We start from the raw sequence: 26,619 nt of genomic DNA, 5'->3' as shown, positions 1-26,619 counted from the left end.
AAAAAGTGATAGAAATGCAGTCATTTTCTTCCTGGTAGCCTGAAAAGCCTTGAAACTGTTTCTGTCTTCGTGAAGCTGCCTTTTCTGCTGGGAATTTTTTTCAGTGGCAAAATAGGAACCGGGTCTACTGAGAATGAAACAGCAACATCAAACAATCGAGCGCAAATCCCAAATAACGTAAATGTTTGATGCTGTGTCTGAGCAGCTTAAGTTTACAGCGCTCAGAGCCGGCTCAGAGCCAGCAGCGGGGCCAGGAGGGGGGTCCTGGGGGTGGGGGGTGGGGGTGCTGAGCTCCCCGGTGGAGGAGGATGGGAGGCAGCCCCACGAGCGCTGCTTTCTCACCTTGGAAGGAGATGGGCAAAACCAGTTGATGTTGTCCCTTAGGACGCCCATCTCCCAGCATCGTGGTCTTGGGTTCGTGCCATGTGTGCGTGCCGCCTTCCTTACCATAGATTAATGTCTTACTGATCACACCCATGGCACATATAGGGGACTCTGAACAGGGCTTGGTCTCCTAGTGGAGCCGTACCTGCCCTTCTGCTGCCTTCATCACGCCGGTGTAAAGATGGGGCAGCTCAGGGCTGTTGTAAGCCCAAGCCTGGAGTGATTAGCTCGTGCTATTTTATGGACAAGCCTGCAAAATTCAGTCTTCTTCCAGGCCCTGTGCCCTGGGGTTAGGCGAGGCTGACTTGTTCTGTAGGTAAATTAATGGATAGCACTGGGAACGCAAAGCTGGGTTGGATGCTGAAGGGAGATCTGGGTGCCTGGCAGCTCGTCTCGTCTCTCTGGACTCCGTCCCCTGGTCTCCCAGCAATGCCACCTCCCATCAAACTTCACCTTGCCTCTGTCCTCAGCACTCCTACCTGCATGCTGAAGAGTGAGTGGCCAGTAAATGGGAGGCGACGCATTTAGGAATGATTAATGTCAGGATTCTTGCACTGAGCTGTGATTTCTTGTCTCGATGCAGGGAGGGCCTGACCTGTGCATTTAGCAAGCACGAAACATTCAGCTCTGCCATGGAGAGTCTTGTGCTCTGTACTGAGCTGATGGATGCCAGGCTCATAGACCTTGTGGAAGCCAAAACGTGTGCCTGTGCAAAGCCCTCTTTGCTTTGCACACCCACACATCCCTCCCCCTGTTCCCAATCGCAAAATCCCCCCATCTGTACCCTGCACACGCTCCCCTGCATCTGCATCTCGCACATCTCCTGCATTGCTCCCGACACGGCACAGGCTGCAGCGCTGTGGGGTTGGGCGTCGCGTGTGGGTTGTTAGCGACCTGACACCAGCACTGCTGCTGTCCCCTTGGCAGCTGGCAGAGAGAAATGAGGCCCTCAGAGCGTGACATCCCTGCAGCAACAGCCCCCGCTTCCCCATCGATCCCCTCAATGAAAAATGAGCCTGAAGCTCAGCAGGGGCAGGGATGGCCGGGAAGCAGGGAAAGGCTGCAGGTAAGCATCAGGTGCTCCTGCTGCCTGCCAGCCCTGGGGCTGAGCATCAGCTCCCTCCTGCCAAGGCCAGGACAGGGTTTGCCTGGGGCAGAACTTCACATCTGGAAAACCATCTTGTGATTCACCCATGGGTGCCCTTTGTAATTGATGGGAAATAGCTTCACCCCAGGGATATCCATCTCATGCTATGGCAGATGTTGGACAAATGGCCCTCTGGCATTTGGCGTTAAGGATGCTCGGGTTAGCAGCTGACATCTCATGTCCATCTGGGATAGGTGCAAGCACCCCAAGACCCAGCCTTTGCCCCACGCTCCCTCACTGCGATGTCCGGACACTGTTGGTCCCCATAGCCAGAGCAGCCATGAGATGAGGACTGAGCTCATTCCCCAGGCTGGGGTTTGCAATGTGGGACAAGGAGCGGGGTGCAGAGCTTAGTGCAGATGCTGTCTTTGACCCTGAGCTCAGCGGGTGAGGTGGGGGAGTCGCGGCAGATCATGGATTTAACACCTCTGATGAATCTCCATTGCAGCATGAAATGAGAAAGGAAAAGGTAGCTAAATGGAAGATCTCCCCTGGGCAGCGGGAAGCTGCGGCTCAGGAGTGCTGGGGAAAATAAAAAAATACATAAGGAAAAGAAAAACAGGAGCTAGGAAAACCTTGTTTCCTTTAAATATTGCAGAACCTTTGCAGGTTGGTAGGGACATGGGCTCAGGCCCATGGATATCAATCAGAGCTCTCCAGCTCCATCCCTTCTGCTCATCATGACCAGGGGAAATGAAATCCAGTGAGTCCCTCCGAGCTTTGGTGCTGTGTCATTATACCATGGAGGCTGGTATCAGCCATCTCCTTTTGGGAAATGTCAGTGCTGCATCCAACCTGGGAAGTGCTGCAGATGCCAGCACCCAGCTCCTGCACAGCACCACAGCGCATCCCTTGCTGCTGCTTCCGTAGGGCCACCCCTCTGTGGGACATCGATGCATGGAGGAATGTGACCCATGAGGTGATGGGGAGTTCCTCGGAAGCTCAGGAAGCAGGAGCTGAAATGGAAGCAGAGGGTGAGGAGGATTCCCATGGGGAGCAGTTGCAATGCTCAGGCTTCTGGATGGAGATGCAGGAGGGAAAAAGGGCTTGGTGGCACGATATGGGCTCAGCACTGCTGGGAGAACGCGGTGTGCTGCCCTCTCAGTGGCATGGTGGAAGGGAACCCAGCGCTGTATGGCCCAGCACGTCTGGTCTGTCTTAGTTTCTGTAATACCAGAGGCTCCGTGCATGACCTTGAGTGAATCCTTCAGGCTCAGATGCTGTGGAAAGGAAGAAAGTAGAAGCAAAGCAGGCAGCCTGGGGCTGTGAGCACGGCACTGCTTGCAGCATGGCCAACATCCAAGAGAAGGCAGTTCCATGCGGTCAGTTACTTGGGGCTGGGCAGAAATGCTGCTGAGTCACGATTTTGGCCGCAGGTATCTGTATTCTTTTGGCTGTAAATCACGCTGCCCCTCTGCATGGGGATGCTTTCAGGTGCTCACCTCCTGCAATGCTGCAGGACACCACTTGGAGGGGGTTCAAATAGCACAGGAGCTCCCGCGCAGCCCCAGCAGCTGCTTCGTATTCAGTTGTTGCTAGGGGAGCCCGCGCCGCTTCCTCATGGTGGGCGAGAAGTGACTTTCAAATCAAGAGGCAGCATGAAAAATTGCAGAGGGAAAATAAAGTCTTTTATGACAGCACGTTTAATTGCTTACAAAGACAAAAAATGGCCCCTCTCGCGTTCGGTTCAGCGGCTCCAGCCCAGACAGCAGCTGCCCCACGCGCCTCCGATTCCAACTGGTGGGCTGAAAAGATGCAGAAGGTGTTTAATGATAATGATAATGATTTACATTTATATAGTGCCTCGCATCCACTGGGATCACAAAGTGCTTTATGTATCTGTGGATAAAAATATACCGGATAACAAGCGCCGCATCCATCACCAAATCACAGCCGCTCCCTCTGCTCCGGGGCGGGCTCCGCTCTCCTCCCCACTGCTGTGGCACTTGGGGTGCCGCGCGGTAATTCTGCTATAAAACCAGGTGATAAAACCACTTTAAGAACAACAATGTCATAAACAGGAGAACCCTGGCTGTCATAAAGCTGCACACAGCAGAACAGGAGGGGAGAAGGTTATAAATAGGGATCGTCGTTGTCATGAAAGCAGCCTGGGAGGAGGGAAGTCTGGGAGCTGCGTGGGCTCGGGGGCTCGTCCGGCGGAGCAGGCACCTCCCGGGGCCGTGGCGGTTGGACGGGGTGACCTCAGTGGTCTCTCCCAACCCTGCCCCTCGCAGCGCTGGTTGGGGCTGGCTCTGAGCACTTCTGGCGCGTTCCTTCCCGGGTGCCATCCTCCAGCGGCGCTGCACGATTTCCCCAGTGCTCGGCACCGCGTTGGCCCAGGAGCCGCTGGTGAGCGCGGGGCGGCACCGTGCTCCTGTGTGCTGGGATGGGACGCGGTTATCAGCCCGTGCTCCCATCTTATCTAAACTGGTTCAGGTGGCAGAGCCGAGAGAGGGAAATAATTAAGCAAAGGGCAGGTGAAACGCTGACGTTATTATTTCCTAAATGGCCCGAACCTTTTACCTCGAGTATTTTTTTTATATATTTTTTTTTTGTTACGGTGACACGTAACAAGGGAGAAATGGGCTTTTCCAGATTATCTCACCCATCCACACACGCAGACCCCCCCTCCCCTCCTCCCCACCAAAATATAAATCTGTTTTAACTGGTCCTGTTGGCAAGACGGAGAAATAATTAAGGCGAAGGTGGCTGAAATGTTGATGTTATTACTGTAATGCAGCCTCCTGTTTAGTTTCTGTGCCGATGAAATGCAACCAGGGGAAAATCAGTTTTAAAGATTGCCTCCCCGAGATGCAAATTGAGGAGCGGAAACCATGTAGTCAGGAAGAAATGGTCTCAAACCAGGAAACATTTCAAAGTCGGTGACAGTCTCTTAGGGGCTTTTAAGACCACAATTTACCTTTTGACTGCATTCTATTTTCTCTGAAATCCTTTATTTCCCTCTTATTTATTGACTGGAGAGACAGCACAAAAACGAGAAAGTGATTCTCCAGCCGCTGGTCTTAAAAATCCATAGAAGAAAATTATTCTCCAGGGGGCATTTTTTTCGTTGTTGTTGGGCGCTCGCTTGCTTGCTTGATTTTCTTTTAGCACTCTCTGTGAACCGGCGCTTAATTGAATCACTTTGCACAGAGCCGGGAAGCGATGGGGGTCGGTGCCGAGGGGGTCGTGATGGGAGGAGTGGGAGCCCAGCAGCACCCAGCCATGGTGCCATGGGATCTCGTTCCCCTCGTGTCAGGAGCCGGCGGCTGTGGGGGCAGCTGCTGGCCAGCATCCCCGTGTCCATCTCTTGGATGAGCATCCCTCTCCTGGATGAGCATCCTTCACCTTGACGAGCATCTCTCTGGGATTAGCATCCCCCCCCGCCCACCCTGCTGTTCTAGCATTCTCCTCCTGGGTGAGCACCCCACTCTTAGATCAGCATCCCCCTCTTCAGTCCACATCCCCTCCGGACTAACGTCCCTCTCTTGGGTTAATACCCTTCTCCTGGATGACCTTCCCTCTCTTGTTTTCGCACCCCTCTCCGTGCAGCAGCACTAAGGGATGGATGAACCTCCCTGCCATTTGTTTGCATCTCATGGCACACAGAGCAATCCCAGCGCGTTCCCAGGTGCTCCTCTTCAACCCTTCCCTTCCTGCTCCTCTTCCCCAATTCCCATAGCATCTCCAACTCCAGCAGAGTGCCCCCGAGGACGCAGCCCCCCACACCTCCGTCGCCGTGCTCGCAGCACCCTCTCCTGTCTCAGCTGCCTGCACTGCATTTCCAGCTCTCTGCGTTGCACACTGGGATCCTGTGCCCGGGCTGAGGCTGTGGGTCCAGAACCCAGTGCTGCTCCTCCAGCTCTGCAGAGCTGCTGGGAGAACTGGGGCATATTTAACTAAAAGCCATTTCTAGCAGAGGTTTGTTATAATTACTAATTAGATCTGGTTATAATTATCTCTCTCTGCAATCCCATACCTGCCACAGAACAGCTCCGCTTCCTCCTAACAATTAGCTGAGAAACTCTTTTATGATGCGCTGGGTGATTACATTGCAATCGCCGCGCTGACTTATTAAAGAAGGGCTGATATTTACAGAAGAACAAATTAGGCTAAAATTAACTAGAGTAAATGAAGAATACCGAGTTTCTCATCTGCTTCCCTTTCTTTCCTGCCTCTGGGCTCTCTCCTGATGCTCTCGGTACAGAACCAAAGCGCAGCGCATCAGAGCTCCCCTCCTTGCTGTCCCTCTGCCCACCTGTGCATTCATTCAGTGCAGCAAAGAGTTAACCACCCAGCAGCGTCCATGTGTGTTTACAGATGCCCATAACCCTTTTTATTTGAGTGGTTTTTTGTGAGCTCAGCAAATGCCACGTGGGGAGGTTGGAAACAGCCATGCTGCACAAGAGCCGTGTGTCAGGTCCCCAAAGCCTTGAGATGGTGCGAAGGAGGGAGGGAATTCCTAGCAAAAATAAAAACACTTTGCTGCTGTGATTGGTGGAGCACCCCAGGGTCATGCTCTGCAGGTCTGCTGTGCTGCAGACTGGAAATGTGTTGGCTTTTCTTTGATGAAAGGCTCCGCTTCTCCACTGTTCAAATGGGTTTAGGATCTGGGCTGGGAGAAAAGTGCAAAGCGAGGCGAGGAGCGCGCTGTGGCTGCTGCATGTTGGGGGCACGTGTTTGCTGCAGGAGCTGGGGAGGTTGTGTCCTCCAAAGCAACGGGGGCTTTCAAGCTGTGAGGGCGGGTGGACCCATTCGGAGAGAGAGAGGCTATTGCCAAAATAAGTGTTCGTCTGGAGCTGGGCGGCCTGTTTTCAGTCTCCCATCAATTCACCTGGAGTCACTTGCTCTGAGAGCCCACGGCGTTGGCTGGCTGAGGGATTTGCGTTGCACACGTTTCACGTGAGCTTTCCTGCCGTGGAAGGTTGGCTGTGGGAAATCTCGAAACATCGGTTTTGACGGACGCCATCCACTTTTGTTCTAAATCAGCACTTCTTGTTCAGCAAAACTGACCTAAATTTCTAAGCTCAGAAATAACCGGAATGGGAAGCACATCTCAAGCGTGCGGTGAGAGCTCTCCAACCCGCCCAGAGCACATCTCCCCTTTCTGCTCCCAACAAAACGCCGTCTCCCCATCTTGGTAGTGCTGGGAACATCTCTGTCCATGCGCCATACCAAGGAATCCATCTCTGGGCACAGCAGAGCTGCAAGAAGGGCTCCTGCAGCCCTCCAGGGGGGATGCATTGAGCATCCTGAGCATTATTCCCGCGGCCACATGCACGGCTGCGTTGTCTTTGGCTGTACCAAGGGCACGGCCGGACCGCTCTGGATGCAGCAGTGTCCCACGAGCTTTGCCTCTGGGCTCTGCCGCTCGTGGTGATTTTTCTGTTGGCACTCGTTGTCTTCGCCAGCTTTTGTTAATGCCTGTGGGAGTTATTTGTGGGTCGAGCTCAATGAGAGCTCTGTTTGAGAGTGGGAATGATGGGAAAGGGCTGAAGGAGCCCTTCAAATGAGGGTCCCCCCGGGATGGAGGGCTGGATCACAGTCAGCAGAAATGGCATCACATCCTCTGAGGCTGCTTTGCTGTGGCTGATGGGGTCATTTCTGCTCAGACCATTGGGGTCTGAAGGGTAACCAGGCTTAGGGGAGGTGCTGCCTTCCAGCCCATGGCATTCAGGGCTCTTAGAGGGAGGAAGAATACCTCCAAGGAAATGAATGGCTTTGGTGCATTGGGGATGTGATCAAATGAAGGGAAGAGCGGCCAGGCGGGCTCCCCCCCGAACAGAGCTTTGAAAACTTGGGTGATTGGTCTCAAAGAGGGGTTCGTGCGGGGCTGAATGGCCTCAGGACAGGATGCATGGGGGGGGGCAGACAAGGGCGTCCCAGGTCTGCGCCTGTGGGACCGAACCTCTCCGCACCGCGTGCACGGAGCTGTGCGGCCGCTGATAACCAGCTTCAGAGGGCCGAGACGTGTCAGCGCCGGGAACATTGTGATTGATCGCAGCAGGGCTGCGCTGGCTTCCTTCAGAACATCTGGCCCTGGCCAGTGTCAGAGATAAGGCAGCGCTGTGCATTGATCAACCCCATCCGATGCGTCCCGGCTTCATCCGTAACGATTTGCTCTGCCCTTATTGCTTTGCGTGGCTGAAGGACAGAGCGCTGTGCTGGAGCGCAGCCTTGATTTTGTGGCTGATTCGTGGCAAAGCTGAAGTCGGTTTCTGATGGGGGATTTTGGGGCATGGGGCTGGGAGGCTCCGCCACCCCATGGAACATCCTAAAACCATGCTGACCACCCAAAAACCCTACATGCCACCCTAAAACCATGCGCACATCTTCATCCCTCCTTCACCTCGCTCATCCTCCCCAGCCCCTGTGATAGCTGGCTGCTTTGTGGGTGGGTGTGATTTAGAGGGGAGCGTGTGATAAAAGCTGTGGCCTTTAGGAAAGCAAGGAGAAGGTGGTGGGGGCAGAGGGCCGTGCTGGGGGTGTGTCCCATCATTGGAGTCCTTGTGGATGGGGATACCCAGGTCCCATCCCAGCACAGCAGTGGGGATGCAGGGCGATGTGCGGTGACCGCAGTGTGGTTGTGCATCCCCGTGGCTGTGCCTCAGTTTCCCCCCGCTGTGCGCCCACACCGCTCTGTGCTCAATGGGAACTGCACCAGCAGCTCTGACGGATTTGCTGGGTGGGTGTTTTCTTTTCAGCTGGAGGAGGAAATGTGGAGTTTGTTGCTCTTTGTGCCGAGAATCTTTCAAGCAAGCGATCAATACCCGGCCAGCCACCTGCGCGCTTTGTCAGAGCTTGGAGGGGCTGCGGAAACTTTTGCTGTTTCCTCGTAGCAAAGGTTTTTTCAGTAGAATACAAATGCTCACTTATCCCGTGTCAGATCCGCTTGTGTTTCCTCTGACAGCCCTTGCAGCCAGAAATTGGGTTTAATCCCTGTGGGGATGGAAAAACCCAATATTTAAAAATTGCTCATTTGCTGGATGGGAACTGAGATCATTAATGGGGGGGGGGGGGGAGGGAAATGTTGTAGGAAATCTTAGCATGGAGGTTTGCAATGCGAGGAGGGTCCGTGCCTTGCAGACAGATGGACGCAGCAGGAGGGCTGTGGTGTGGGAGGCACGGGGCCGTCCCCCTCCTGTGTCCCTGTCCCCTGTGTGGGACAGAGGGGCCACATCGCTGCTGCGCCCACCCACGCTCTCCCTGCCTCCATCCAACACACACCAGACAAATAGGGCCGAGGGAGAGATGCACTATTTAAACTTTCATCACTATTTTTCTCCCTTGCTCCCCTTGTTTCTTTTGATTTATTTTTCAGCGTGTTTTCCCCAGGCTGCGCTGCCTGCATCTTTTTCCTCTCCTCCTTCCCTGTAGCTTCCAGACCCTGCAGCTTCCAGAGAGCGCTCTGCATTCTGCAGGCTGCCTGCAGCCCCATCCCGTTGCCACCCTTTGTTTTGTTACCAGCCGGGCTCCTCTGCAAAGGAATTGCAATGCTAGCTCCATCTTTCTTCCCCAGTGTCCAACTATTCCTTCTTAGTCCTTTCTCCCAGCCTTCCCCAGCCCATTCACCACAACCAGATGTACTCTCTCCCATGCTCATTTTATTTGGTAGAATGAAGGCAGCCTCATTTGCTCCCACCCGGCGGGGAAGCAGCTCAGGTCATGCCTTGCTCCATCCCTGTTCTGGAGAGAGGTGCATCTTCCCAGGAGACTGCAGATCACATCCTGCTCCTTGCAGCCTGCAGACCTGGTCCTGGAGCGTGAGGTTGGATCTGCAAAGGTTTGCATTGCAAAATACTCCACCCAGCAAGCAGCTGCATGCAGATCAGGACAGTGCCCGGGTACGCTCACCCCGAGCAAGTGTAGCATGATGCCCTCATAAGCTTGACTTGTCTACAAGAGGCAGACATGCCTCCTTGGCAAGCCTGCAGTGCACATCTAAATACACAAACATTTCTCTGTGCCAGAACAAAGCCTCCGGGTCCCTCTGGCTGCCACCGAGGGCAGGCAGGGTCCTGGGGGTGGCACCCAGCAGCAGGCTGGGATGCTCGGAGGGTGCTCGGACCCCTCCGCTTTGGGGCTGGCAAACCACTGCTTTGTGATCCCTGCAGGCATCTGTTTCTGGCCTCACACAGCGTGCTGAGCACCACCCCCACCTCTGGGAAGATGGGCCGCACTTGGGCAGCCCTTCCCCAGGGAGGTTTGGGCTCCGTGGGGACACGCGTCTCGTGGCAGCTCCGTGTTCCTTCCAAGGCGCCGCTCACGGGGCTCCTCGGGGGCACTCAGCAGCTGCCGCTCCATCCCAGCGCCGGGTGCCGACCCCACTGGGAGCACTGAGGGCAGGATGCTGACACTGCCTGCAGGAGGCTGGGTGCAGCCAGGCCCAGCAGCGGGGAGGTGCCAGCAGCCGCACACAAAGGCAGTCAGCGTTAATTAGGAAGCGGCGCTGGCGGCTGGAGGGCCTTTGCTTTCCCTACTCGCAGGAGAAGACTCCTGCCCGCAGGATCTTGTTATCTCAGTAAATACTGAGGATAATTGAGGCTCCGTCTGCCTGCCACAGAGCTGCCCAGCTGCCTGATGGCCAGTGGCACGTGGACATGGATGTCGTTCTTGGTCAGAGCGGTGCCAGCCTGGGGTGCTCAGCGCTGGTGATCCTGCTCGGTGCTGCTGCTCAGCCACACAGGTGAAGCTCGCAGGCCGGGCTGCGTGCAGGAAGGCCTCTAACTCACCAGCTGATGGAAGAAGGTGCTGAATGCACAGCCCAGCACGCAGGTCAGCGTGGCCTGCAAGTCTGAAAGTACTCAGCAAGTGCTGTGTTTTGGCAGAAAACTGGTTTTGATGACGGGAAGCTCGGCGTGCTTTCTTCTGTAAGTTTCGTTAATGGTCAGAAAAAGAGTAGATCTCCAGCTCGAGGCCCTGGAGGGCTGCAGGTCCCCCCCAGAAGGTCGCTTTGCAGAGACCCCCCGTGCACCTCGCCCCTCCGCCTTGGGGTGCGATGGCAGCCACAGCCCGTGCTCTGCTCATCCCTGCTCGTATTCTCTGTACGTGTTCCAGGCACGTGAAGGTTAACTCCCTGCTCCTTGCTGTCAGGATTAAGGAGCCCACAGCCCCAAACAGCTCTTCCTATTTATATCCCTCCGTTAATCAGGAAGGCTAGCACTTCTACCGCTACGTGATTAAAAATTAGGAGACCGGATTCCGTAGTGGTGCCTTATAATAACAACAATCCTGGGAGCACAGGGGATGAATAATGGATCACGGCTCTGCGCTGCCGGCTCCTTGCTTCCCCTTATTCCTTCCCTTCTTCATCTTCCGTTCTTCCCTTCCTTCTCCTTCCCCGGGCTGGAGTTGGGCTGGGGAAGGCATGTGTCCTTCACTTTGCAGGAGTTAGGGCAGCTGGGAGATGTCGCCGATTGCTGTCAGCAGCCCCTCTCCTCCTGAGCCAGGTCCCCTGCTTAGTGAGCCTGGAGGTCATCGGTAACCCCACAGCCACGTGGGTGCCTGGGGTTGATAACCACTTGGGAGGAAGCAGTCAGGACCTGTTCTCTCCTTTTCTCTTCCTCATCCCTTCAGCAGCCCCCAGGTCTTGCTGCTAATCCAGCGGGGAAACAGGAGCAATGCAGGTTGGAAAAGTGGGTTTGCTGGCATGGGGAAATCATACCCACATGGGGCTGTGATGTCCCATAGGCTCCGTCAGCAGCCTTACACCAGCACTGCAGAAGGATGCTGTGAGCTGGAGGGAGCAGCCAGTGGCAGGACAGCAGCCAGGGGTGTTGAGCATGGTCCCTTCATTTCATTCCGAAAGGCTTTTCGGAGCAAGGCTCGTGGGCTGCGCTTCTTCCTTCTGCACAAGATGAGTTTCCAATATTTCACAAGCTGAGGTCAAATTCAATTAATAGCTTCAGTGAGGGGGAAAAAAACAACTGGGAAACATGTATTTCTTTTTTTTTCTTTTTCTTGGAAGAGGTATGAATGCATTCAATGAAATAGCTGGTTTTTAAAAGAGTGAAAATACTTCCTTAGTGGTTAAACAGCATCAGAACGAAGCAGAGTTTCCATCTCCTCCCGTTCCGGGGCCTGACACAGTTTGACTAACCCAAAAAACACAGATTTTCACATTTTTCACTCTTGTAGCTTGAGAAATACACGTTCAGGATCCATGTAGAAAAGCTTTCTTTCCTCCCGTTCTTGGGTTCCACCCGCTGAGCCGAAAAATCCCATTACTCACCACGTTTGGCAGATGCCTGTGCGAGCAGCCTTGTGTGCAGGCTGCGCATCTGCTCGCTGCGCCCAGGCGGGCAGTCACCTCCCGGTTGTCAGAGAACATAATCCCCTTCCAGCTCCTGACTGGGCTTGGAGGAGCCAGCAAGGAGCTGTTAGAAATGTTCCTGGGCCAACTGAAAGGCGCAGCGTGGAGCTTGGGCATCACACGGTGCTGGCTCCAAGAGGGGGAGAGCAGCCCAGCCCCGTGAAAAGGGCTGGTGTTGGAAGCATCTCTTCTCCAAAGAGCGGTGCTGCACGGCACAGCTGCCCAGGGAGGGGGGGTCATCCCTGGGGTGTTCCGGAGCCGTGGGGAGGTGGCACAGAGGGACAAGGGCAGTGGGCACAATGGTTTGGGGGGGGTTGGGGATCTGAGAGGTCTTCTCCAGCCTCAGTGATTCACATGGGAATGCGTTTTCCCCATGTCCTGTGCGTTCCTGCTGGCTTCCCAGTGCTGGGAGCCCCCAGGAGTCCAGTCTCCCACCTTTCGCCATGCTAAGGTGCCAAGCTTCAAGGACTGGTCCCCAGAAAGTCACCGTGCCCCTGATCTTCTTCCCCATCCGACACGGAGATGCTTGTGGCTGCAGTAGCAGCAGAGCCGTGCCCTGTGATGAGGATACGGCTCACACAGGCTGTCAGACCACGACTGTTTCAAAGGCATGTTGAGATCTTAAATATCTCCTCGCCGCCCCCAGCAACGCCTGCTTTAAGGGATGGAGATGCTTGAAAGACTTGGCAGTGGTGAGCCTGAGCGAGAGGAATTTCACAGCCTTTTGTGCAGCCAGAGGGTGGCACAGAGGATGAAGTGAAAGCAAAAGGAGGATCAAAGCTGGACAAGCGTGCTCAGCGCTTCTCTGCCCCTCCATGATGTGGGGAGCCCTGCTCGGGGGCTCTGCCGATGCCCACAATAAGCAGGGGCAGAGCTTTTACGTGAGGGTGTCCCCTGGGGGTGACCTGATGTCCCCATCGCAGCCACCGACGCGGTGTGAGCTCCCAGCCCTGGCAGCAGGTTTGTTTAATGCTGGCAAGTCATCGCCTCCTTCACACCCGCCGTGTCCTTGCCTTGCAGTTCCTCCAGATGACCCCGTCATTATGGGGGGACCCATCATCAGCCTGAGAGCAGGGGACCCCCTCAACCTGACCTGCCACGCGGACAACGCCAAGCCGGCAGCCTCCATCATCTGGATGCGGAAAGGGGAGGTCGTCAACGGGGCCACCTACTCCAAGGTGAGGCAGGGCAGGGTGGGGACACGCTGTGCTCTTCCCTTGCTTCAGGATGGGTCCTGGGGTCCTCCACGCAGCCCCAAAGCCATCGGGGCAGCACCTTCAGCTCCACACCCCACGTCATCCCATGCAACATCCTCAGTGGGAGGAAGATGCACTGCCAGCTGGTGCTGAGGTGGGCTCTGCCCAGAATCTGGCTGGCTTTCTGCACCCTCACATCGCCTATACCTCACCTGGGATGCCCACTTCTCCCCCCTAGAATCCCATCTGGATGTTGTGCTTGTATTGCTCAAGGAGTAAAGCCAGCACTGACCTTGGCTGTAGCAGAAGCTCTGAAACAGAAGGGTTTTTTTTACCGTGACATATGTCCCCGCCTCTAGCTGCAGTTTTCTATGAAAAATTGTCAGGGTTGTTGGCATTTTTTAATTTAAACGGAAAGCCTTTATTGGGTCATAAAGGAAAACATCAAAGAGCAATCAGCAGTGTACTCGGAATGGGTGCCCACATGTTCTCCTGTTTATCAAAGCCTGATGCCTGGTAAGTGCTAAGGATTCAGGAACACTTGACATTTCTAATGAAAATTTCTAAAGCACAAAATGCAAGGCACAAAATGGGTCAGTTTACAGCCATTTGTAATGCAGGCAACTTCTAAGTTCAGAGTGAAAGGCATTCCTCTTGAGCTCCTGAAGATCTTTTTAATAAACATTTCTCCCTGCCACCACCATTCAGCCTCCTCCCCGCAGCATCCCAGCCTGCCTGGAAAAGCAAAGCCAAAATCTTCCCTTTAAGACCATGCCTCAGTTTTCATCTTTTTTTTTTTTTTTTTTTTTTCCTAATGTAATTAAAATCCAACCCAGACTTCATTTGATCCAGATATTCCCGTCAACCAAGAAGCCATACTGCTCAGGTTACTGATTGCCTGAAACCATTTGCTCCGAGTGATAATTCCTTTGTTTCTCTGAATTTCAAATCCACCAGCTGATGAATATTGCAGCCCCACTGCAGTCACAGCCAGGCAGCACAGATTAGCCACAGCTGACTTAAAGACCCCAAAACTTCACCCTGCTGAAGGGGACAGCAGATAGCACCTATAGCTGCCTCTTTACATCTCCCTGTCCCCTTCCAGACCCTTCTCCGTGACGGCAAGAGGGAGAGCATCATGAGCACCCTTTTCATTGCCCCCTCCGACATTGAGAACGGGGAGAGCATCGTCTGCCGGGCCACCAACAAAGCCATCCCCAGCGGGAAGGAGACCTCGGTCACTATTGACATCCAGCGTGAGTAGCATCCAGCGCCCGGTCCCCCCACCCAGCCTCCATCACACAGGGCTGGGGATGGGCTTTGCTGGTGCAGAGGGGTCATGGAATCATCACAGAATGGCTTGGGTTGGAAGGAACCTTACAGATCACAGAACCATAGAACAGTTGGGTTGGAAGGGGTCCAACCCCTGCCATGGTCTGGTTACCACCAGATCGGGCTGCCCAGAGCCCCATCCATGGCCTTGGGCACCTCCAGGAATGGGGCACCCACAGCCCATGTAACAAGTCCGTCTCTCTCCTGTTTATAAGCTCCCATTAAATACAGAAGGGTCAGAGACATGAAGTCTTATCTCCCCTGAGCTCCCTAGGGCTCCTGATGTGCACCTTCCCAGCTTGTGCATTGTGTCCATCTCTTTGAGCCATGTGCTGGGTGCCTGGTACATGTCACTGGTAGACATGTCTTCCTGTGGGGGCTCCCCATCCCATGACATACATAGGTAATGGCCTCAAGTGGTGCCAGGGGACGTTCAGATTGGGTAGTAGGAACAATTTCCTCTCAGAAAGAGCAGTGCTGCACTGGAACAGCTGCCCAGGGAGTGGGGGTGTCACCATCCCCGGGGTGTTCCAGAGCCATGAGGATGTGGCACTGAGGGACGTGGGCAGTGGGCACAGTGAGGCGGGCTGGGGTTGGACTTGGGGATCTTGGAGGCCTTCTCCAACCTGAAGGATTCTGTGGTGCTGTGATACAGCTGGCACTGGTCAGTGCCTGGTGGGTGCCCATCCCTTCCTCACAAATCCCATTTCTCAGCTCCCTTCCCACCTCTGCAGCAGCCGCTGCTCTCAGGCACGTCCTGACCCTTCTCCAGCCGGGCTTCATTTGCTCACACAATTCCTCCAGCTGTATTTACCAACAGTTTGCAAATGCAGGGTGCTCAATATTAGCATGCCAGCTGCTTTCCAGAGTCCAATTAAAACTGCCTGAACAAACTCGAGCGCAGCAGAAAATGCACCATTTAAGATTTCCAGCTTTTTGCTGCCGGAAGATTAACAGGCTCTTGGGTCGCTGTATAGCATGTCCTGACAGAAGCGGCCAGATAAAATGAGATAATAGCACGGGTTATTTCACAGCCTGCAAACAGTGACAATAGCTGGAGATGCACGTGCGTTCCCACAAACAACGCGGAGCCGGAGGCATCATTACTCGGCGCGGTTGCAGCGCGGGGTGGGAGACGTGAGCTGCATCCCTGAGCCTGATGGGATCTGCTCTAAGGAGACAAGGACCCAATGAGGAGCACCAGCTTCCACTCCGAGCCATTAAATACTCCGTGCTGTGAAAGTAATAATAATAATAACATCCTCTCCAGCTATTAAAAGTATGTTGTTCTTAATGGGGTCTAACGAGGATATCAATTTCCCAGGGCTGGATGGGTGACGGAGGGGTAGGAAAGCACCGAGATGGATTGAGCAGCCTGCGCTCTGCTGCGAGGTGCCTGGGCTCGTGTCCTGTGCAGGAGCGTGAGCGCGGCTGCTTCAGCTGATGGCCAGGACAAGGCTGGCTCCCATCAGTCCTACATGGACACTGCCAGCCTTAGCCTGGGCAGCAGGGAAAGAGCTGAGTCATAAACACCTTCACCTTCCACAAAAATAGAAGAGAGAGGAAAAGGAACCAAGGAAAAAAAAACCCGGAGTCTGTTATAGAAACACTAAGCAACTCCAGCTGGAACATCTGTTCAATGTGATTTCTGTTCCACCAGCCACATCAAAGTCAGCCTCCTGTGAGTTATGCACCGAACATCACAAGTGGGATTAAAATCGTGTTTAATAGTTTGATATGCCATAAACTATTTATACTGCCAGAGCCCAGTAGCTCTATGGAAATTCACATCCAGCGTGCTGGGATGGGAGGAGCAGGGTTATCGCTTATCCAAAGCCATTTGCTCCAAGCCTACACACACGCATGTGTAGTTACTCATTTTTCCACCTTCGCTTCATGGCAGGGAGGGGTTTGACCGCGTCCACGTGTTGCTGCCGTGGACCAGGGGGACTCGCTCTGCTGGCGATGCTCAGCCCGGCTGTGCAGCGATGCATTCCTTCGTGCTTTCCATGGAGGGAGCAGGGCTGGGGGCACCAGCCCTCGTGCTGCGGCCTCGCACCCAGCAAGGCTGCTCCCTGGTTCTGTGGCGCTGGGGTGGGTTTGCCAGCAGGGATGCTCGGTACGCACACCGGCACGTGCGCTCTCCCCCGGCTCTGATTCCATTGCTCGCGTTAATTACAAGAAGCCAGGCAGGACTTAGCACTGTAACCGAGTGGAATTACATCCTGATGAGTGACAGTTGGTGTCTTTTTCTTTCCCCATGGAACACCCCAAAACTCGCCCGCACGCAGCGACGCTCCTCACGGCACCTCGTGGGAAGCTGGCCAGATTGGAAAGCCCGATCCCATTTGTGAAGGGGAAGATCAAAGACTTTAATTCATTTCCTTTGCTCCTTCCCTTTTTTAATCTACCCTTTTTTTTATTTTGAGTGTGAGGAGGGAGCCGGGCTCATTTTAATACAAAGAGGCTCCTCTGTAAATCGTAGGCACAGCCACTAAACCATCAAACAATGGGGAAGCTACTAAAGAGAAGTGTGATTCATACTTAACAAAGGAAGGTGATTAGCTGTTGTTGTATAACAATGGGGAAGTGTCAGGATGCCTGCAAATGAATTAGGAGCACGCTATATATCTCTGGGCTGTTATGTTAGTGAAGCTCATTTATATTCCCAACTGCGCCCATCTTTATTGTCATTTGAATTGCACATTTTAAAATGAGATTAGGGTAAATTGAAAATACCTATAATTTCCCGTCATAATTTCCCATCAAAAAGGCAGGTGGCTCTGCTGGCAGCAGCCCAGGGCTCCGGCTGGGTAAATTGCCTTGGGGTCATGGGGATGGAGTGCCGAGTGGTACCCAGCGCAGCGGGGGGTGTCAGCGAGGATGGGGATGGAGGGGTCGGGTAGGGTGGGCACGGAGGGCAGGGGTTGGCAGTCTCATGTGGTCACGTGACGTTTTTTCTCCCTTTTAATGAGGTCTCATTCTCCAAACCTAAAGCTGGAGGTCCACCGCCTCCTCTGAGACAGCAGGAGAAATTAAAACCGCTCTGGATATTCTTATCCATCTCAGCGCTGCACCCTTTTCTCGCTTGCTTTCATCAGTTCTCTTCTCAATTTTGTTTGCTGCTAAAGCACTCGGATGCTTATCTTGTAAAAGGAGAAGAGAAACAGAGCGGCAGCCGGGAGAACCGAGAGGCCTGTGACACCAATAAGGACTTGGCAGAGATGATTAGGCTGATGAAAGAGCAAAAATGCCACTTTCAAGTTAGCGGGTAGACAAAAGATCATCATTACCCAGCAAGATATTAAATGGGAACTCTTCAAAGCGGGTTGATTTCCTTAAACGGGAATCAGAGCCTGTGCTAATGGTTTTGAAGGGAGATGCTGTGTCAAGCGGCGCGTGGCGTGGCAGCGAGGAGGGAGCAGCTTGGATTGGAGCAGGGATTGGAGGCTGCCGAGCAGAGGTGTGGATCCTCTCCTTCCTTGGTGGGAGGTCAGCCTCGGGTAGCCCAAAGGGCTCTTACAGCCCATTCTTCTATGGCCTCAGAGCTTCTGTGCTGCTCTGCCCTTTGCTTTCCAGGCTTGGAAGCATGAGCGATGGGCTCATCCCTGTCTCTTTGCAGACCCTCCCCTGGTGAACCTGTCCGTGGAGCCACAGCCGGTGCTGGAGGACAACACCGTCAAGTTCCACTGCTCCGCCAAGGCCAACCCCGCCGTCACCCAGTACAGGTAAGGCAGCCGTCCAGCTCGCCGTCACCGTGCGTCCCAGGGGACAAAACCAAGTACAACTCATGGGCTGAGATCAAGGGAGCTCGGTAGGACAGGATAATGGCTATGCAAAACAAGGGATGCACGATGCAGTTGCTCACCACGTGCTGACCGATGCCCAATCAGTCCCCGAGCACCAGCAGCCCTCTCCCCAGCCAACCCCCCCAGTTTTATTGCTCAGCATGACGCTCTATGATACAGAATATCTCTTTGGTCAGTTTGGGCCAGCTGTCCTGGTTCAGTCCCCTCCCATCGTGCACCCCCAGAATGATCACTGGCAGGGCGCTGTGAGGAGCAGGAAAGTCCTTGGCTCCATGCAGCACTGCTCAGCAACAACTAAACTGTCCTAAATCCAAAGCACAGCCCCACACCGGCTAATAGGAAGAAAATTAACTCCATCCCAGCCGAAAGCAGGACAGAGGCCTGGCACAGAGCTGGCAGAGCCATCTGCTCAGGAATGTAACGAGCGAAACAAGTGAAAAATCTATTATGGGAAAATTGGAAAATGCCTTTTCGTTGCGCACGCTCTTTTGTGGTTTGAACAATACAACTGCAGTGCCATCAGCGGGTACTTGAGCAGCCACGTGCAGCCACAGCAGAGCTCAGGAGGGAGTGGGCTGGAGCTGCACTTTGACACTGGCAAGGTCAGAAAGGGGAGAATCGGAGGAGGAGAAACCTGGCCAGAAGGAGGAGCAGGCGCTCCGTAGTCGCTCCAAACTGATGAGCAGGGTGCAGCCGTGGCCATGCCCTTGCAGGCAGGCTGTCCCATTGCAGGGGAAGCAGGGCTGGCAGCGTGCATCGCTGCAGGCTGGCAGTCAGGGGCACACGCATGCAGGCGGGCTGCAATGTTTGTGCACCAGCGTGGGTTTGTGAGAGCAGAGGGGGCAGCTCCGGGGACGGGTTAGCGCGACCCGCCTCCTGTCGGGCACGGACGCCTTAATTAGTGCGATCGAGTTTGCTGGTAGGAACGATTCCTTCCGGCTGGATATCTGCTATCAGCACAACAAAGCAATAATTGCATTCCTAGTTACACAGAAGAGTTATTAATTTCAGAAGTCAATTAATGTCAAAGATACAAATAGCCCTGTTTTTGTATTTAGCATTGGGAGGGGAAGCGGTGCACGGCGGCCGGGCTGGCCCCCCCCACCCGCAGCGCTGCCCGTGCCCCCCATCCCACCCCACAGCCCCATCCCTTTGCTGTTCCTGGGGCTGCTGTCTGCTTTCATAGAATCACAGAATCATTAAAGCTGGAAAAAACCTCCCAGATCCCCACCCCCACCCCACCGCGCCCACTGCCCACATCCCTCAGTGCCACATCCCCCATTCTGGTGCACCTCCATGGGGTGACCCTCCCCCTCCCCGGCCAGCTGTGCCCCTGCAGCACTGCTCTTATGGAGCAGAAATGTTTCCTTTGCTGCAAAGTGATTCATTTCCTGACGGATCTTAGTTAATGGCACATTTCTCAGGTTGTAAAAGGTAGGGTTGGTTTGGGTTTTTTCAAAAAAAAAAAGGAGGCATGAAAAATTCAAGCACTTTGGGCTTTTGATTTCTTAAGTTCCCCTAACATGTTAACATCACACACGGCTTTTTCCCTACCACGGTGACAAGCAAACAGGATCCAGCAGCACACGGCGGGGCTTCCTTCCGCCTAATGGCTCTGATTGATCGGGGCCGATTCATTGCCCTCCCCAAAGACCCCAGAGCCCTCCACTGGTTGCGTCGAGGCAGCAGAATTCTCAGCACCGAAGCTCAGCACGGGATATCCCAGCTGGGAGGAGAGAGGAGGATTTAAGGCTTTGACATCAGGTGGCAGCAGGATGCAGGAATCCATGGCTCGGGGGCACCCCAGGGAGAGCAGAGCAGGAAAACCCATTGCCATGCACCAGGAGCTGCAAGGGTGGGAAGCGTGAGCCAGGATGAACTTAGTCTGCCTTAAAACAAACGTGCAGAAGTACATTGGGAGCAGAGAGGAAGAGCGGTGGATTTTCTCCCCCTGGAAAGAAGCAAGCTGATATATTTCCTATGGCTTCCCTCATCCTCAGATAGAAATATCAGATCGTGGTCGGCAGTCAGCATTTATTTTTAATGCCTCCCAATCTGTTTGTCAGTAAACAGCTCTGAACACAAAGGAAAATGTCTAAACGCCATAAATCCCCTTTTCTGGGCATAAATCCATAGGCAGCGCCGTCCATGCCGTGAATACATGAGCAAGCTGTCCATTTGCTCTGCATTTGCAGGGGAGCAGGGCAGTCGTGCAGTGCCACTGCCACGGACCATCCCTGGAGCTGCCCAAGGCGGTAGATGGGGCTCTGGCAGCGTGGACTGGGGGGCACAACCAGCCCATGGCAGGGGTGGAACCGGGTGGGCTGTAAGTTACCTTCCAACCCAACCATTCTGTGTTTCTATCATACGATCCTATGGCTTCTCCCATCTGCTTCAGCATCACGGCCGGGCTGTGCACACCCAAAGGCCATCGGGCAATTTCCTGGCTTGCTCCTGCTGCAAGCCAACAGGCAGGAACGGGAAGGCAAGAGAGTAATTAGCTGTCGTCGTGGCTCTGCCACCTGTGATGGCGAATAAAATTAATGGAAGCAACACAAGTCAGAGCGACGTGAACCGACTCACAACCAGGCCTCCTCTTTGCTCACTTCAGATCTCTCCATTTGCCAATCTTCCCTTGGCTTTTGATGTCTGGTGTGTGTCTGTGGGGTGTTTTTTTGCTGTTATTATTTATCACTTGCGGTAAGAAAGAGAATCTTTAAGGTGGCAGAAGAAAATGGGAAAGTTTAATATTGCAAGAGGCAGAGTCCCTCAGCCTTTTGGGCTCCTCTGATGATGATTATTTTTGCAGCGATGGGGAGCAGCTACAGGCAGGGCAATAATAAATGCCTCGCTCCGGTGCATTGATGCAGTGCTCTCACCTCGGGGCCAGCAGGCACCTCCACACACAGTGTTATTTTTGCAGTCACAGCGAGGATGGGGCATTTTGAGCAACCTTCCTGCATCACCCGCCGAGCTGGGGTGCAGGGTGCTTGCAAAATAAGGTATGGAGCTGGTGGACAGATGGATAGACGTGGACAGAGCTGCCACCAGCTGCTGCGTTGAATGTTCCATTCGACAACACGCAACGCTAATTGCATAAGGTGTGGCATGCCCAGGCAATGCTGCAGCACAACTGGAGCCCGGGAGGAGCATTTATTTAATAGCCCCCAAGGGATGCTCCTCCAACCCTCCTTCCCCATCCTGTAGCAGAACAGGGACTGCATTTGGTGTGGGCCAAGCGATCTCCCTCTGCCAACACTGGGCTGAATTTGGATGCCCAAATGCCTCCTGCATCCCCAGTGCAGGCCAGGGCCTGGCTTTCCCATTCCCCACGCCTGGGCTGGCAGTGGGGGGGGGCGGGGAGGGAGCGATGTTTGTTTGTTCGCTCAGCGGGCTCCGCTCTGCAGAAAGGACCTTCGTGTTTGGAAAACACCGTTTTATCTTTGAATCAACAGCACGCTGTCACTCATCAAATATTAATCCAAACTCAACTGCTTTTTAAGAGCTTTTCTTTAAAGGCAGTGGGGCTTGAATGCGCCCAGTGGGAGGCAGTGTCCTGCCTTGAGCAGGGAAAACAAAAAGACGCGACTTGCTGTGCTTGCAGAGGGGCAAGCGGGGAGATGCATTTTTGCAGGTCTTGGTGGGGAAGAGCGGCAGGTTTGTGGGGGTCTGGGTGGACGTGGTGTAGGGGAGGTGCTGAGTCACGGCTTGAGGCAGTGATGGAGCACCTGGTGGGAAGGCAGGGCCAGCCCAGGGAGCTCAGCTGCATGCAATGCACCTGAGTGACTGGAAGGGCTGGAGCCAGGATGCACTCCTTCCCAGCCCTCATTTAAGGGTTGGCTGGGGAGGTGAGGGGATTTTGCTGGAGATCCCTGCCTACCTGAGGCCTTCTAAGGGTAAGCAGGTTTTTTTCCTTTTGTTTCTTCTGTCCATGGCTGCTGCGTGGAGCACCTCCTCACTTGCTGCAGCCCAGGACTGTGCTGCTCTGCTGTCATTGCTGTGTGTTTCATCGCATTGTAGCATACACATGGAAAAGGTGCACGTGGTATCAGTGAGCTCTGAGAAGAGCAGGAGAAAAGAAAGAGCATCTTACTGTGATTATTGATGAAATAAGAGACAGAGAAGTCAAGTTCTCCAAGAATGGGTGCCCCCCGTTTTGCTGGAAGCCACACCACCACAGCTGGGTGTTAACTGAGGTGGCTCCAGCCTGGTCCTGGTGGCTTGGCCTTGCTTGGCTCCGCATGGTTGGTGACAGTGAGTGCTGCCGAGTGGCACCAGGTTGCCAAGAAGCAAAGCCAGGAGCACACTGGAACAGGGAAAGCTTTACCATAGGATGAGGGATGTAGGGTCTTCAGGAAGGAGCCTTGGGAAGGGTTTTCTGCTGCTGGGATCTCCCAGTAGGAGGAGTTATCACGTGGGCACGAGGAGCAGATCCCACTCCAGCTCTCTCCATAGCTCCTGAAATGGATTGCACAGCGTCTTTGCTCCTAGGTGGAGGCCTGCATTCAGATGGCTTTGGAAAGTGTCTCCTGGGAGCTGAGTGCTTGCTGGTTGCTGACTTTCTGCTGCCCCTTTGGAGGCCCAGTACAAACATCCCCCTGGCCTGATGTTCCTTCTTATCACTAGGACCATGCCACAACTGGGACCTTCCTCTGTCTCCCCAGCTGCCTCTGCCAATTAAGAGAGATCTGCAATATTAAGCTTGTATTAAATGACAGCCACATCTCTATTAATATTTAAAAGGGGCTGAAACACGCTGCGGAGCAGCCGAGGGCTTCAGTGTGAGCCCTGCATCCATCTCACCCCGGCCCCTCCACACCACTGTGGTTCTGCAGGCACTTAAGGGCCCTTTTCCCCTCCTCCGCCCTGAGGAAAGCCCCTCTCAGCCCCCATTTTTGCTGCCTTCCCCTACACCAAGGCTCCATCAGCTGCAGTCCTCCCCTCTGCTCCCTCTGACCGCGGCTGCTGGCGGTGCAGCACCAGGACGCTGCCAACGTGTGCCGTCCTCGGAGCGGCTGTCACGTCCCCGCTGCCTCCTGCAGCCCAGCAGGGCAGGAGGGCACGAGCAGGCAGCGCGGGGAAGGGGCCTGCAGGCATTTCACAGCTGTGATGGAGTACGTCTAATTTATAGACATAGCAAAATGCCACCGAAGCGGGAGTTGAAACGAATGCAAAGCACACGGAGGTCTCGAGTCATCGGCGCTGTAGCATTTTTCTTGACTGCCTCTGTTTTCCTGCCTGGGTTTGCCTTTGTAGCTTCCTCCCAGCCAACCGGACCTTTGCTCTGAAGTGAAAATGAAAGCTGGGGGAATAAAAAAATAACGGGAAATGAATTCTTCAGATCTCCTCCGCGACGCGTCAGCCCCATCTGCCAGCTCCCTCTGCACGGGGAGAGCGGGGCTGGGGAAAAAAATGAAGTAAAAGAAAAGGCAGAAATCTCGCAGCTGCCGGGATGCCACAGCGGCTGCAGGTGACACCGGGAATGGCGAGGTGTGGGGACGGGGAGATTTGTCATCCCGCTCCCCGGCTTGTCAGGGTAATGGGAACACGCGTGTGGGAGACGCTCGGAGGCAGCTCAGACTAATGAGGAGAGAGCGTAACGGAGGGAGAATCTGACGGGAAGCAGAAAAAAGGGGGAGGAAGGGAAGCGCTTTGTACTGGTGAGCATCGCTTCCTGATGGAGCGGTGATTAAAGATAACGAAGTAAATGAGTGATGAAGCGGCTGGTGCGAGCTGCGGGCGGCGGAGGCTTTTGGGTGGAGGGGCTTTTTGCTGCTGTGCCCTGGCAGATCGCTGTGCTGTGCAGAGCGCTGTGCCGTGCCCCACGGCTGTGGCCATCTCCGTTCCAACCAGGAGCATGGGCAAGGTTTGGAGTAGGGCTTAACAAAAGAGAGAACTTGCTTGAAATGAGAGACTGGGGCATCAAAGAGAGGGAAAAGGAAATCCCATTCCATTCATTTTGGCTGAAAGATGACGCACAACAGAATGTGCAGGAGTCAAGTGGGGCCGTTCTCACTGGCATGGTGCGGGAGCAGGGATGCAGCCTTGCAGTGGGCTGATCTTGGAAATCCAAAGAGCCCTGCAAGGGTTAAGCGTCAGATACTCATTTCTGGTGGGGTCTGATGGGGTTACACCAAGAGGAGGCTCCCTGCCAATCAGGAGCTGGGCACCCCAAAGTGGGTCCTCAGCTCGCAGGGCACTGCAGGGGTGGCTGTGTGTCCTGGTGGGTTGGCAGCCTCAAGAGGCATCAACAGCCTTTGAGATGCAGGCAGTGACAGGGCTGGGGGACGGCTTTAAACTGGGAAGAGGAGAGATTGAGGTGAGCTGTGAGGAGGAATGTCTTTACACAGCGGCAGTGGGGCCCTGGCAGTGCCCAGAGCCGTGGTGCCCATTGAGGCTGTGGATGGGCCCTGGGCAGCCTGAGCTGGGGGGCACCCAGCCCACAGCCGGGGTGGGGTTGGGGACTGTGAGGTGCCTTCCAACCCAAGCATGGTTCTGTGGTTCTGCTGCTTGTGCTCTGGGGTTTGCCAGTGTTACAGTGAGCCTGGTCCAGGGCATCTTGTTTCCAGCAAGCTTTGCCCTGGGTGTCAGCAAAGAGCGTGAGGCTTTGACCACGCCAAGCTGCAAGCACTTCCAGCCAGGAGGGTTGGGAGCCGCCCAGAGCTGTGTTTTCCCAAGCCTGTGGGTCAGGTCTCCTTCAAGAGAGGCTCCTGGGGACAGGGAGGGGAGCGTCACTGGCAGTGCTGGGCACAGCCCCGCTCTCCTTGTGAAGAAGTGGGAGCTCCTCAAGCCCAATTTAGCAGTCTTTAATCTGAGATATTCCGAACCACGCTTGCCACTTCCTTCCCGCGCTCCCGCAGGGTGATGGGCTGATTTCACAGAATGAAAAGCCTTAAGCAAATCTTGTCACACAAGAAAATTGATTTTTTTCAAAACTGACTTTTACAAGATTACTGGCTCCCCTCCACCCCCCCCGTCTTTCTTCTCTATCGTTCCCTTCCAGTCTCCCAAGGTGGCTTCAGATCTAAGGAAATTAGAGATGCTGTGACTAAACTGTAAGTGTAAAAAAGGGGGAAAGGAAAGAAAAGACACCAGCACCGGCTGACACTGCCTGACCTGCTGCCACGAGTGCTTGGGCAGCGCCGTGATGCTCCACTCCTGCTGTACCATCCCCGCAGTGAGGGCTGTGCTCACGTGGAACGTCCCCTCTGGGCTCTCCTTGGCGGCCCCCGGGCAGATCGTAGCTTTCTGCTTTCTCTCCCCCAATCCCTCCATTTATTTCCCCTTTCTGAAAGGTTTCCTCCCCCTGCTCCATTTGGAGACATCTCAATGTGCTTTGTTGGGGGGGGAGGAAAAAAGAGCGGACGAGTTGCCTTGAAGTCGTTTCAGACAGCTTAAAATATGCTAAGCTTTTGTGTTTCTGCGATATAAATAATGAATCCTCTCAGAGCTTCCGAGCTGGAAGAGACGTTGATTTAAGAGGCCTTCAGCTCTGTTGTGGTTTTCAGCTTCCATGTGAGAGATGGAGAACATGGTGCAGCGTGGGAGCCCTGGGAGCATCCTGCTCCTTCCTGGGACGGGGAAGGTGTAGGTGCTGTGGTGATGCAGTTGGCCTCGGTTATTATTCATTAGCCTAATTCCCCAAGAAGCCTCATTAGGAATGTTGCTTCTGCTGAAATGAGCTGCCAGGATAGATGGAAGCAGCAGCCCAGCGCAGGGGCTGCATGGCACAGGGAAGAGAATACCCAGTGGATGCTGGCATCCTGAAATAGACCCATTGGATCCCACTGGAAAGGAATTGTGGCCTCATCCAGTGTCAGATCGTGGAGTGACTGCTCACCTGAGCCATCCTTGGGCTTCCTTCCTCTGCAAACTCTCTAGAAGCTGTTGGCAAATATAACAGCAGAGGAAGAGCACAAGCTGCTGGCTCTGGATTGTAAGGCCATTTGTCTGTGAAGGACCAAGCACTGCTTAATGCTCTGCTTTGCTATTGGAGTGTGTAATTAAGGACTTAATGGTTTTTGCTTTTTGAGTTTTCTTTTTTGAAGCACTTCTTGCTGCTTTGTACAGAAGTCAGTGGGTAATCACGGAGCTCCTATGGGTCAGTCTGTTCTATCAGCGTGCTGCCATGTTGGACTGTTTCCTGTTGACATACAGGGCTCAGACGAGCAGTGTTGTTACCAGGCTGCTGTAAGGGGATTCAAGGCTTCAAGAATAGTGACTGGACAAGGAGTTTGGGGGTGGACAGACAGAGAATAGAGGAACTTTACAGCAAAAAGCCGAGCAAATGGGTAGACTTGCCATAGGAATAATAAGTGATGCATCCAGAAGTACACTGGCTTTCGTGGGACACGTGTGGGACACGTGTGGGACACGTGTGGGACACGTGTGGGACACGTGTGGGACACGTGTGGGACACGTGTGGGACACGTGTGGGAC

At 54.2% G+C, this 26,619-nt stretch overlaps 1 protein-coding gene across 3 annotated transcripts in view; it reads left to right on the top strand.

Annotated features, from left to right (window-relative positions):
* KIRREL3 (kin of IRRE like 3 (Drosophila)) overlaps positions 1–26,619 on the top strand; it is a 238,122-nt gene that overhangs the window by 193,595 nt on the left and 17,908 nt on the right. For all 3 annotated transcript variants that reach the window (XM_021376185.1, XM_021376183.1, XM_021376182.1), the window contains exons 5-7: positions 12,864–13,021; positions 14,145–14,295; positions 17,994–18,099. In XM_021376185.1, coding sequence (XP_021231860.1) covers positions 12,864–13,021; positions 14,145–14,295; positions 17,994–18,099 — 415 coding nt within the window. The remainder of the gene's footprint in view (positions 1–12,863; positions 13,022–14,144; positions 14,296–17,993; positions 18,100–26,619) is intronic.

This window comes from Numida meleagris, chromosome 23, assembly GCF_002078875.1.
Source record: "Numida meleagris isolate 19003 breed g44 Domestic line chromosome 23, NumMel1.0, whole genome shotgun sequence".
Lineage (NCBI taxonomy): Eukaryota > Metazoa > Chordata > Aves > Galliformes > Numididae > Numida > Numida meleagris.
This window is presented reverse-complemented; position numbering and strand designations above follow the sequence as displayed.